The sequence below is a fragment of the Callionymus lyra genome, chromosome 17, assembly GCF_982586985.1.
Source record: "Callionymus lyra chromosome 17, fCalLyr1.hap1.1, whole genome shotgun sequence".
NCBI lineage: Eukaryota > Metazoa > Chordata > Actinopteri > Syngnathiformes > Callionymidae > Callionymus > Callionymus lyra.
The window spans coordinates 2,911,198-2,923,904 of record NC_141834.1 but is presented as its reverse complement, the minus strand read 5'-3'; the positions used below and the strand labels follow the sequence as shown (position 1 = coordinate 2,923,904).

The following is a 12,707-nucleotide window of genomic DNA, read 5'->3' as shown; positions in this document are numbered from 1 at the left end:
CAAGGTCAAGACTCAAGGTCCAGACTCCAGGTTCAGACCCAAGGTCCAGACTCCAGGTCCAGACTTCAGGTCCAGACTCCAGGTCAAGACTCCAGGTCCAGACTCCAGGTCCAGACTTCAGGTCCAGACTCCAGGTCAAGACTCCAGGTCCAGACTCCAGGTCCAGACTCCAGGTCCAGACTTCAGGTCCAGACTCCGTGTGAAATATTAATGATAAATATAGAATTGTGAACGCTCCGAAAAGCTCAAATAAAGTGCCAGATTAAGCGTCTGCTGTCGAGGATTTGGGGACTGGAGTCCTGGTGGACACATAACATATGGCTAGTTTAATCCAGCCTCTGAACGTCCGCTTGAGTCCGCAGTGGCTTATCTATATTTCAGCAACTTGATTCATAATTCAAAAAGGACCTGAAAGCTGGAGCCAGTTGTTATTTTGCTGTAATTAGATGATTGCCAGTTTTGCCGTCCCTGCTGGAGAGAGTAGCGACGGCGCAGGGGGGGGGGTTGCAGAAGTAGTGAAGCAGTGAAGTAATGGGTTATGACACGCTGTCGTGTTGCACATGGGCCCTCAGGTGACTGACTCTGGCTCGCAGACACGAGAACGGAGCTCCGGGCGTGGATGTAACACCCACACGGTCTATTTCCTGCTTCAAACACTCTCCAGGGGGAAAGGAGGTGGAGGGGTCAGTGGTGACCGGCGCTGCTGACCGGCGGCCATGTCTTGGATCCATTATTGTAGTTTGTGAACACACTATCACATGACACACATTCTCGCGCTGCGTCTGCTGTGTGAAGTCGTGAAAATTCATCTGTTGGGCCTGGTTTTGTAGAGCCTGAGGACAAGACGGCTCAGACTGACTCAAAATCTTTCTCCTTTCTTCTTTTCCCCTTTTTGTGTTTGACCTTGTCTTAAAATAGGCCCCGGGACCGACTCCGACTCTGCATCACAATTTTTGCGTCGTCATTTCTACACACTCCACCACTGCTTTATTTTTATTTGTGTTTCCCCATGACTAGCTTAATAAACAATTTCCCGGAGGAGATCTCCAGCGGGAATAATAAAGTTTATCTATCTATACATCTATAACTTCCTGTTGCTAAATTAGGTATTTATAAGCTTCTCCTGATGTTTGTGTACCCTGAGGTTAAACCTGGTCGACAGCCTGAGCGACTCTAGGCAACCTAAGTTTGAAGTAGTTTACCTAAAAATGTGGGGTAGATGATCTTAAAAACGTTGTGACTAGGCTACATTTTGTGATCCAAATGACAGTTGAGTTTGATTGGCATATTCACTATCCACGATTATAACCAGTACAGAATGTTCCCCAGTTGACTAAAAAGTTTGTGTCCGCACATTCATTGTTTGACATCATGTTGTGGAGAGAATTTCTAATTGTTTAATTCATGAGTTAAACTCTGTTTACATCATTAATTATACTTTGGTTTAAAAAACAAAAACATGTCTGACTTCAACAGCATCGTTTACAAAAACCAGACGAGCTGAGTCACCATTGAAAGGTGGTCATTGGTTTGATATCCCCACTGCTGGTCACCACGACTATAAAACCTCATAAACACACTTTTAATGCAGGACTTGTGCTACTACTGACCTTCTCCTTAATCCCCCTTTTCCCTCCCTCTTCTCGCCCAGATGCAAGGTGTGTCGCTCCACCCTCCTACCATCATCACCATCACCGCTCCCACGTCCCATCCTTCCACGCTCCCTCCTACGACCGCCCCGCCTATGAGCGCCCCTCGCACGACCGCCCCGCCTTCAGCCGCCCCCTGCACGAGCGCTCCATCTACGACCGCCCCGTCCACGACCACTGGAACCCCCGTCACCGTGTGAGCGCCGGAAAACATCTCTACATGTTGGACCAGGAGGAGGTACACGACACTCGCACTTTTCAAGTCTAATTCACTCTTAAACAAGATCCATTGTTCAAAGGGTTTTAAAATAAACTTCACACCAGTGAAGGGTTTAAGTCCATCAACCTTGTAAGGAAAATGTCCACTTTACAAAGAGTTCTTCCTGTCTAGTGGGTGTGTGCAGGGTCAGATCCTTGTAACATCTTAGGACATTAATCTTCCACAGGTCTAACATTTAGCCACAGACAAAGCTTTAATAACCCCTTCTCTAAAATGTGTCTCACAGGTGTAAGATCATCTTCCTGTCTTCCATTTTAAATTACAGTCATAGATATGTGTCGTGCTTGATTTTGTGTAGGCGCACGTGTGTTTTTGCCTTCAACAGTTTAATAAACTTTAATATTAAAAAAAAAGAATGCACTAACCAATGGTTAACTTTACTGACATAAAAATAACTTACCTGGATGACCAGGTGGGGGCACTGTTTCCAAAATCTACACGTCTCTATCACGCAAGTATCCAAAAGAACAAATTCAAATCACAATATTCCACAAATGTCTATTCCGTGTTGCGTGATTCAAGTGTGTCACCACTTTTTTTATTTTCACTTCCTTGTTGAGAGAAGCTCAGAGCGTGATAAAGCAAGAGATCCGTCAAGGCCGTTCAAAGCGTGTGTGCGGCGGTCATGGCTGCCAATTGTGTTTCACCGCGTCATCACTCACATTAACAGAGCGCACCCTGGGATGCCCGCTCTGGCCTGAAAGGACTGACCGGAGAGCCCGGTCCAATTAGTCCGAGGCTCTTGGCCGGTAATCGTGCCAGCGAGGCGTCAGCTGCGGAGCGTCGCCAATGCAGAGACGGCGTCACCACGACGACGAGAGTGTAAATTATTCAGGCTTGTCGCTGACTGACAGTCGCTGTAGCGTCAGGAACTTGCTTCAGATAAAAAGCTGTGCCGTCCTACACATCGCAAAAACCTCATGAGAAGGTTCAGCTGCTCTTTCCTACGCTAGTCACAAGCCTTTCCAGACACACGGCATCTCGCCATTCTTGTCTTTGGGAATCTTTTACTGCTGACATCTTGTTTCTTAGCTCCATATTGTGAGTGTTAATGTCACGCAGGCGAGATATTGTGGATGTATTATGCATTCATGCCCTCCATCAATCTCACTGACGGCGTTCCTCCGCTCACCATCTGTTCCTTCCTGTTTCTCTTTCGTCTCATCTTCCTCTCCTCCGTCAGGGTCGATCAACCGATGCCATCCGTTTGCGAGGTGACGACTGGACTCGGTTCAGATGTCGGTTCTGATGGAGCCGACAGGGTTCGTCCTCCCGGGAAGACGAGCTCTTCAGGGCAGTTAAGATGTCTGTCCGTGTTAACGAAAGCAACTCTCGGCTTGTGGTGTGAATGTTCCCTTTGACGTTCAGCACTTATGCTACAAGTAGTAAAGTCTATCGACGTTCTCCTTAACTTCCTGAAACTGACAAATGTGTCCAAACAAAGACGGACAGGGACACTGGTTAGGGTTGTGCAGGTTTCAAGTCCTGTCATTGAGCAGACTCCATCGCATTGGAGATTAAGAAAAAGAAATCGACTGGATTGACTATACTTATTAATAATGTGACAAACATATTATACAGCACAAAGAAAGTATTAGTTCAGTTTGACATATGAATGATGTGCTTTCAGAAATTCACCTTTCAAAATAAAAGATAAGCCAACAGAATAAAAGCAAAATCATTTTTATCTTTAATACTGAAGCTTTTAAAGTTTTAGTTCAAAGGTGTGTTATAGTATACTATAGAAGTACAATTGTTACTCCTAAGACTTTATGTTATATTTTATTGTATTTATTGTTTATGTTAATGTGTTCGCTTCAAGGCATTTATAGTATTATGATCATTATTCATTTATGCCCATGCTGTTTGATTATATATATAAGACTTATTAATATTATATTTAGAATGTTCAATTATAAAATTACTTTAGAAATATATTTTGATTTTGTCACTAACTTTATAACTTTGTCATTAAAGAGCATTTGGCCTAATTCTTTTGTTGCTTTAAACAACAAATTTCCAATTATTATTTATGGATTTATTTAAAATGTTTGTATGCAGTAGACAACTAACACTGGATTGTAATACGTTTGCTGATGATATGGTGATTTTGAGTGAGAGATAAGATATTTAGATCACTGTAACACTTAAAAAATAATTGAAATACTGAATTTAAATAGATAGATATCAATAGAATGTGTTGATTATAATATTTATATTTATCTTTATATTCATATTTATCTTATAAGTTTAATTTTTTTTTTATTCTAAACGTTTTTAAATATATACGATTTATTGTTGAACATTACAGGCCCACACGTGCTCTGCCCTCATTCGTCCTTCAGGGGGAGGTAGAGTGCCGGCGAAAGCCCCCTCGCTCCCTCATCCTCTCTTTTCACTTTAATTTGAGGTGACAGAGGTTCATAAGCCGAGCACACGCACCAGTGCCCTCTCCCCCCGGAGTCATGCTCCTGACTGTGCTCGAGTTACGCAAGATCATCTTATGTGGTGAGGGTACGGGGGTGGGGGGGGGGGGGGGTGTAGGATGGGGCTGCAGTGGCTCGTGTGAAATGTGACAAAAACCGAAACACCTTCAGCTTCATATTGTCCTTCTCGCTCACTTGAGAGTCTGAGAATGTGCAGCCAGCAGCGAGCGAATAACAGTGGATGACCCTGCCTCGCACACTCAGGTGGCTGCTGTGTGGGCGTGAGGGGATTAATTATGTAATGAATGTAGGTGGACACTGGCTCGCACAGACGAAGGAAGAGCGTTGATTGTTGTAGCAAAGAAAAAAGGTGACTGAAAATTGTTTTTGTGAAAAACAATTTCATGGAAGTTAAAACCTGTTGAAAGGTCACGCCGATGGACTCGGAGTTTAAACAGCAGTTACCCAGAGGTCTGATTAATGTCCCCTCCTGAGAGTGTACAGTTTTCCTCCAATTCCTCTGAGGCGCCTGCAGGAAAAGGGGCTAATTTGTCTCCTGCCAACTCTCCTAAAGCTACTGCCAGATCTCCATGACCTTAAAAGCTTTCCCTGCCATTTGTCTGTCGGGTAAGAAGGATTGTCCTTTGCCAGCTGCGTCTCACTGGGGCACAAACACTTAGGAAGATGTTGTGTGCTCTGCATCTACAGCCACCCTGAGTGGACCTCCTGGCCTTTTGTACTGATTCAGAAGTTCACACCGAGCACCAACTCAGAAAATGGTGTCACAACTGGACTATCGTAACAGTTTATTTTCGGGTTTTGACAAGAAGGAGCTGTCCTCTTGCAGTTAATAAAAAACTCTGCAGCAAGAATTATGACCTGCTCAAGTAGAAGAACTCACATTTTCCCAATCCTTAAAACTCTTCACTGGCTGCCAGTTTCTTTCAGGATCAATTTTAAAATTCTGGTTCTTACTTTCAGAGCTATTCATGGTCAGGCTCCTCCTGACATCACTGATCTGATCCAGCCTTATACCCCAGCTCGGGCTCTTAGGTCTGTGGATCAGAATCTACTGATGGTTCCTCGCACACGGTTCAGGACCAGAGGAGAGAAATCCTTTCAGGCTGTTGCTCCTAAGCTTTGGAACGATCTTCCTCTTTCTTTGCGCTTGATGGATCTACTGACTCCTTTAAGAAACATCTTAAGACATTCTTATTTGTGCAGGCTTTCCCTTGACTTTTTTAGGGCTGTTTTGTTTATCACTTTGTTGTCTGGACATTGTAAAGTTTTGTTATTTGTATCTATTTATTACAAATAAAGCTAACTTACTTACGATGTATGATGAGAAGCGACACATTAAATGTGTTGCGTTACAATATGGAAACAGTGGATTCAACACCATGTAGTACCAAACAAAACTACAGATATACACTGTGATCACTTCCGGGTCAAGTTGCGAAATATATACTACACCAAACACCTTGAGATGGTCGTTGTTTGTCAACAAATACACGTTCATCCTAACTTCATTGAAAGTTCATTTTTTTCATTTGGTTACTGTTTGTCGATTCCAGTTTCCTGTTTTTAAAATTAAAAGTAGAATAACCGCGACGTACCTCAATGGAGAGGGAGTCACATTAAAAAAACATGGTTCGGGGAGGACGAAGAACATCAGAGCGGTCTTATAGAAAGGTGTTTGATGAACAACAAGTCCCTGCTAACAGGTGCATGTTGGCCGACGGGTCCAGGTGCGAACACGAGTCAATGTGGCAAGGTGGTGCTGGATTTGTAGGGAGGTAAGAGTGAGTGTAGAAGGAACAAGGGGTCAAAGGTGGATTATCCCCAGAGGTGAGTCAGCCAGGTGCTGTACAAAACATCGGTTTGTAAAAGTGGTCGATGGACTGGATGTTTTTGCACTCGTGGACACATACTGTGCCGGACTGTTTTTCATCACTCGGCAACCATTTCCTAGATTTTCTTTATGACCAGCGTTGATGGCTTCACTGCACCTGTGTCCTCTCATGCCTGCCGGTGGTCATCTCCGCCACCTCTCATGGCGATGTTCCCCCACAGACCTGTTGTCGTACTTTGTGCGTCAGAGTGTGGAAGTGTGCTTGTTTTCCCAGACAGAAATAGACTTCAGTACAAAGAATTGTTTTATAAGTTGCATTAGCTGACTGGAAGAGACATCATGATGCTGCTGGACAGTGAGGGTAAACAACAAAGTGCATTTCACCCGTGCTTCTTACTCTTCAGCAAATAGATGTGAGGAATGTTTTCAGCAGGAAATGTACAAAACCCAACAAAGATCTTTCAACACTTATTGTATACAGGTGTTATGTATCGAAGACGGACACAATGTTCAACTATCCAATAACTTTTTTTAAGTTGACTATAGCCAGACAACATGGAGAATCAATGGAAGTGAACTGTGGAGTCTTTTTAGTGGCCAACATTTTAAAAACATCCTTTTAATTGGCTTGTGATTGTTTGTAATGAGCAGCAGTGATACCCGTGTCATTCCCAAATTTCTATTAAACTTTTTTTTTTTTATATTACAAAATATTCATTTTATATATTTGTTTTTGGCATGGATTAAACAGAAAGAAAAATCACTACTAAGAGTAGATAATGTAATAGTAGTGCACGAATGCTCCTTCCCAGGTGCAAAAGAAATAGACTCAAGGACTCATTCATTCCTCGGGCTATTAAATTGTACAATTCTGAGTTCGGGGGCAGGAGTGGAGTGAAAGTATCATGATGTTCTGTTCTATGTTAGTCTTTGTATCCTTTGTTATTTTTCTTTGATCTATGTTCTTTATCTTTAGACTTAGATTGTATTATCTTGTTCTTTATCTTTATTTCTCTTTGTTCTTGATCTTATTTTATTTTGTTTTTTTTTTAATGAAAAATAGCTGTATTTGCTGTGGCTATTGGAAAAAAACAATTTCACGAAGGAGACCTCCTGAGGGATCTATAAAGTTTGACCTTACCTTACCGTATAATAAATCCAACAGAGGTACCTAGAAATGTATATTAGCACCAACATGGCCACTGTAGTCCAGCTCTAACTCTCCCTCAGAGATGTTGTCGAGGACTTCTGACGCCTCGGATCTGGTCGCCCGCGGAGGAACAAGCGCTCGCAGGTGTTCCGGCCACACTCTGGCTGCGGAGGTCGAGGCACAGGGGTGGCCCGGCGTGTCAACTTCAGCTTTGCTCGGTGACTCAGGCTGTCAGTGATGAATCGCTCCACGAGAGTCAGCACCGGGGGGCCGCACGTGTGGGCTGCCTCCCTCTCAAGCGCAATTTAGGGAAATTACCATCTTTAGCTGCACACAAATGGGTTGCATTGACATCAGGATGATGTTGTTCCACAAGCGCTGATTACTTTCAGCCAGTGATGCAGAGACCGCAGCCCTCCTCTCTCCAAACATCTGTTTTGTAAGCTCCTCATACAGCAGGTCTCTTTTTGGATTCCATGGCAACGCGGCGAAGAGAGAGCCCCTCCATCACTGCGGAGGCATTCAGGGTCCACATTTTTCACTCATGACTCCCTCGTGGAGCTGACTCTGGACTTCGGTTTGAAAGACGACTTGGCTGGGTCACATTTTTGTATTTTCAATAAATAAAATCTGTATTGATCCCACCTTGACGATGATTTGAGTAGAAAACGGAGGGTGTGGTCTGAAAAAATGACATTTGTGTACCTGCAACTTAAAGTTTCAACATTATATATTGAGTTTTTGCCCTTGTTAATAAACACATTTTGATGCACACATTCTTTTTGTGAAGTGACGAATGAAGCACGTAATGAACCATGGCTGAGTTCAGGGTAGAGTGGAGTTGTGATGATATCAGCCAAGATTTTACTCATCTGTGGATAGTTTTGGATGAAGAAGGAGAAGCTAACATTGTTTTGGAGACGGGAGGCGAGAAGGCATCAGTATGCTTCAAGCCTCCGCATGTGTAACAACGTGTTTCGTAACAGTCTGACAAGCATCGTAATAATTCACAGACTCGATATACAGTGACAGTGTGTCGTCGCTGCACTCATGAAGAAATAATCCATACGAGCCACTGCACAGGCCGCCGCTCCGTCACGGCTGGAACACATCACCTTTGAGCAGTCGCACTTCCCTCTCTGTGGATGAAGAGACGACATCAATGACTCTCAGACGATGGCGCTGTGCAACAAACACACACAAAACCTCAGGGAAACTAGAAACCAGTGCCCTGTCGCGTCTAGTATATTCTCCTTAAAGTCCTTGACTGTGTCATGATTTGGATCCTGCAGGAATTTTTCTTTTCATCTCCCACACAATCGGGAAATGAGTTGAAGGAAATGAATGTGTTAATATTTTCTGTAATTATGGGTTCTATGTTGGACTCATGACTCATGTAGTAGAACTCCAGCTGTTGTTTTACCAACGTTAATCACTATGTAAAGTTGTCTGGATCAACCTCCTGAAGAGTCTGTGAGTGAGTCATTTGACCACTGAACTGTTTTACGGCAGTGAAAAAACTGACACAACATGAGTCTTTATCATGTTTTGTTAACAGAAAATGTACAACTGTACACTGTTGCAGTTACAGTGCTCCGTCGCCCGATATTATATATACTGTATATATTTAAAGAAAACAATGCATAAGCCCTTTAATTATAATCAATACTTTTATTTTGTCATAATTTAAGATAGGTTTTATCCTATTATTGAATTATTCTTCCAATTGTATATTTATTGACGTTTAGTTTTTTTTTTAAATAAATTGAAAACAACTCATGCTAACAAGCGCTCCTTCTGTGCAGGTGCATCCACTACTGATGCGCGAGCGGCGCTCAGAGTCTCACAGGAACAAGCTGCTGCGGCGGACCGTCAGCGTTCCTGTGGAGGGACGACCCCATCCGGAGATGGGTGAGTGGAAAGTCTGGTTCAACCCTTTCACTGCCTTGCAAATTCATCCGCTCCGTGAAATCCAGTCCAGCAGGTCCATTTGTTCCCCCAGGAGCCCTGTACAAAAGCTGGTGTAAAATATTACTTTGTTATCCTGTTAATGAACCTCAATGTCAGATTAGTCACGGAAGCAAGTCTCGCTGGTATCCTTCCCTTCCCATCATGCTTGGTGTCATTTCAAACACAGTCTGACGCTCCTCAGTCAAGCACAAGAGGATGATGATGAATGTAGAAGCTCTTAGTCGGTTTGATTTGATCACGTCAACGTATCTGAGATCGAATCTCGACGTCTGTTTATTTGTGCCACTCCTGTGTCTTGTTCGTTCAGTTCTCTGTCTTAGTTTCTCCTGACTCAGTCTCTCTCACTCGGGCTATTTCGGGGCTCCCTTGTGTTGTGAAACTGCAGCTACTGTCTCCAAACTCCCCGAACACTTTTGCTGATTCATCCGTTTAAATGTTTTCCTGCTGTCCGATCTCTGCTCAAACACTGACACATCAGTTCACGTGGTCACAACGCAGCACCGCTTCATGTTTTCAAAGGTAAAAACGGTGGACGGCCATCTGTGGTGTCCACTGCCCGTCGGGAACGACAGACTCAGGACGGTCATTAAAGGCAGGGCGAACACGGAAAGTTACAAAGTCATCGAGTTTGATGCAACTATGTAGCTTCTTTTTTAGGTCATTTTATGGTTTAAAGAATGTGCTAAACATGTCTCCCTTAAATGGTAAATGGTTCTTATTTACAGTACAGGTCAGACGTTAGGACATGTCCTCTCATTTAATGCTTTTTTTTTTACAGTACACCCAATTTCAAACTCCCCTCATTTTCTACACTATACGCTCTCATATCAACTGATACAAGGATTGTTTTCAGAGTAATCTATTCCTTTTAGAGTTGGAGGCAAAAATGTATGTTCATTTTAATGTAGCGACTGAGTACCCAGGGATGAACTTCCTCCAAAATGAAAAAGTTCAAAAACATCCATATACCTCTATACTGCTCATTTTTAACGTCCATATTGTATTGAAGTCTATATTTTACGCTCGTATGTGGCAGACGTTAGAAGAATAAAAGTGATATAAACAGGAATTACTCGCTAAATACTACTTACTAAATATCGCAAGCGCTACCAGTGTAGAGAATAGACTGTATCGTTCTTCCATTGGGCTACAGTTGCAACATTTAAATTAACTTATATTTTGCCTATAAATCGAAAAAGGAATGGATTACTCTAAAAATAATCAAAACCCTTAGTTGACATGAGGGTGAGTGAAGTTTATATTTTGGATTAACTAACCCTTTAACATAGAAAGTGTGAAATAACTGAAAACTTGTCTCTTATATATTAGTTTCTCTAAAATAGCCAAGTGTTTCTCTGGTGACTGCTGTAAGACGGAGCATTCTTTTGAAGACCTTCAAAATATAGTCTCCTGAAATAGTTTTTACTTCACAGATGTGTCTTTTTAGGGTTACTTTGTGGAATTATTTGCCTTATCAATACAGTTGGGACCATTATTTGTGTTGTGCAGAAGTTTTTATACAACTCTATTGGACAAACTTATAATTCATTTCATGGAAAGAACCAATCAGCTAAGTAAAGACAAATGAGTGAACATCGTTACTTAGGGAAATTAAGATTTGTCAGTTTGAAAAATTGCAAAAACTTTGAATGAGCCCAGAAGGTGAGTCCAAACTGTTGGTCTGTACTGTATATTGCTTTATTTTTGCTTATGCAGCGGTTCACACTTAGACACCCATCCAGCAAAACAATCAAACACTGATGGGAGTAGGCCGCAACCCGCTCACCATCAGGAGCAATCAAGATCTGTCTGAGCTATGTCGCATCTTATAACCTTTACTTTGGAAAGTGTCACTGCCAAACTTGTTTAAAATTTCACTTAAATGTGTTTTCCTCCAAGAACATTTACCATTTCAACTTCTTTATGAGCACAAAAGCAGTTCTTACCAAAGAATTAGACCATTCTATATCATCTTGTCAGCACTTATACTGCTTTTTGTTGGTTGTTACAAAAACAGAAAGTTAATCATTAATACACTGAATACATCTTATCTTTTAAAAAGAAGTCATGCTCCAAGTTGTGATGTCTAAATGTACGTAGAGGTTTTTCTTATGTGTTCAGTGGTTCTGCAGGAATGAGTAACAGTGTTGATGAGGATTAAAGAGTGCGAATAGTCTCTGTGATAAGTGATATTTAACTCTGTGTGACCCAAGCACTTTCTCCAGATCACTGTGTTCCAGAGCACTAAAGCTGGATTCAATTGCAGAAGCACGCAGGTGTCGACACTGTCCACATGTTTCATGATTCATCACAGTGAGAAGATCGGATTCTCAACCACACACGAATCAGCTCCATTACTCATCATTTGGTTCTTCACGTGGGTAAAGCAAGATTCAGCTGAGCCAATCGTTTTACCTTATTTTTAGGTTCCGAACTCATTTGGAAGATAATTAGAGGATAATGAAGACATTAATTTTGTCTTGTAATTAGCTTGAGCTCTCTAAGCAAATATGAGGCGTAATGAACATTCCGGGATTATGACGGGGAAATGAGACGTTTCTCAACCAGGGCCAAAACAACTATTTTTTGAACTGCATAAGAATCATTCTGTTGCATTTACTGATCCATGATGAACAGATCAACCAACCATTCCTTCGATTATAATTGTTGTGTTAATGGCTCCAAAACCAGTGAATCCAGCAGTGAATGTTTGTCGACAGTAAACTTAAACATTCACCTGCACATGAGTCAAGAGTAACGGTGACCCCTGTGTTGACTCATGAGAAAACAATTACTATGTATGTGCATGTGCATTGTGTAATGATGTCAAAATGTACACTACACACGAGGGAGATGAGTTCCCTGAGAGTCAGTGACCCAAAGTTTGTAGGTGTGTTTATTAAGTTAGAAGCTAGTTGGAAAGTTTTGTGTCACTTTCAAGTCTCACTCAAAACCACTGGGACATCAGCCAACTAAAAGTGCTGACACATCACAATAAGAAAGTACTGACACATTATGTGAAAAAAAAAAAAAAACTCCAGTGAGTTGTGTGTTTGTTAGTTTTGAATTTGTTGTGTTTAAGTGGACGCTCTGGGACGAGCCAAACGATTGAGTGATGGATGTTTTAATTCCGCTCTAAACTCGCTCACTGACCCACTTCTACTTTTCTCACCTATTCTGTTCTCCTGCTGTGTCTCAACCGCTCTTCTTGCATAAGCTGGACAAAAATGTGTGTGTCAGAGAAGAAGTGTGAGATTTTGAGTTGTTCATCGGAGGATTTGGAAGCAGAAGCTGTGTTCGGTTCCAGTCGGCTTCTCACCATCAGTCAAACCTTGAAAATGAGCGGCTCAATGTCGACTGCCTGATATAATTAGCCTTG

General features: G+C 42.1%; 1 protein-coding gene across 2 annotated transcripts in view; it reads left to right on the top strand.

Moving 5' to 3' along the window:
* The window catches only part of syngap1b (synaptic Ras GTPase activating protein 1b), a 92,638-nt gene that overhangs the window by 32,149 nt on the left and 47,782 nt on the right, over positions 1 to 12,707 (top strand). For both annotated transcript variants that reach the window (XM_087778983.1, XM_087778984.1), the window contains exons 2-3: positions 1,652 to 1,887; positions 9,163 to 9,268. In XM_087778983.1, the coding sequence (XP_087635109.1) occupies positions 1,652 to 1,887; positions 9,163 to 9,268 (342 nt within the window). The remainder of the gene's footprint in view (positions 1 to 1,651; positions 1,888 to 9,162; positions 9,269 to 12,707) is intronic.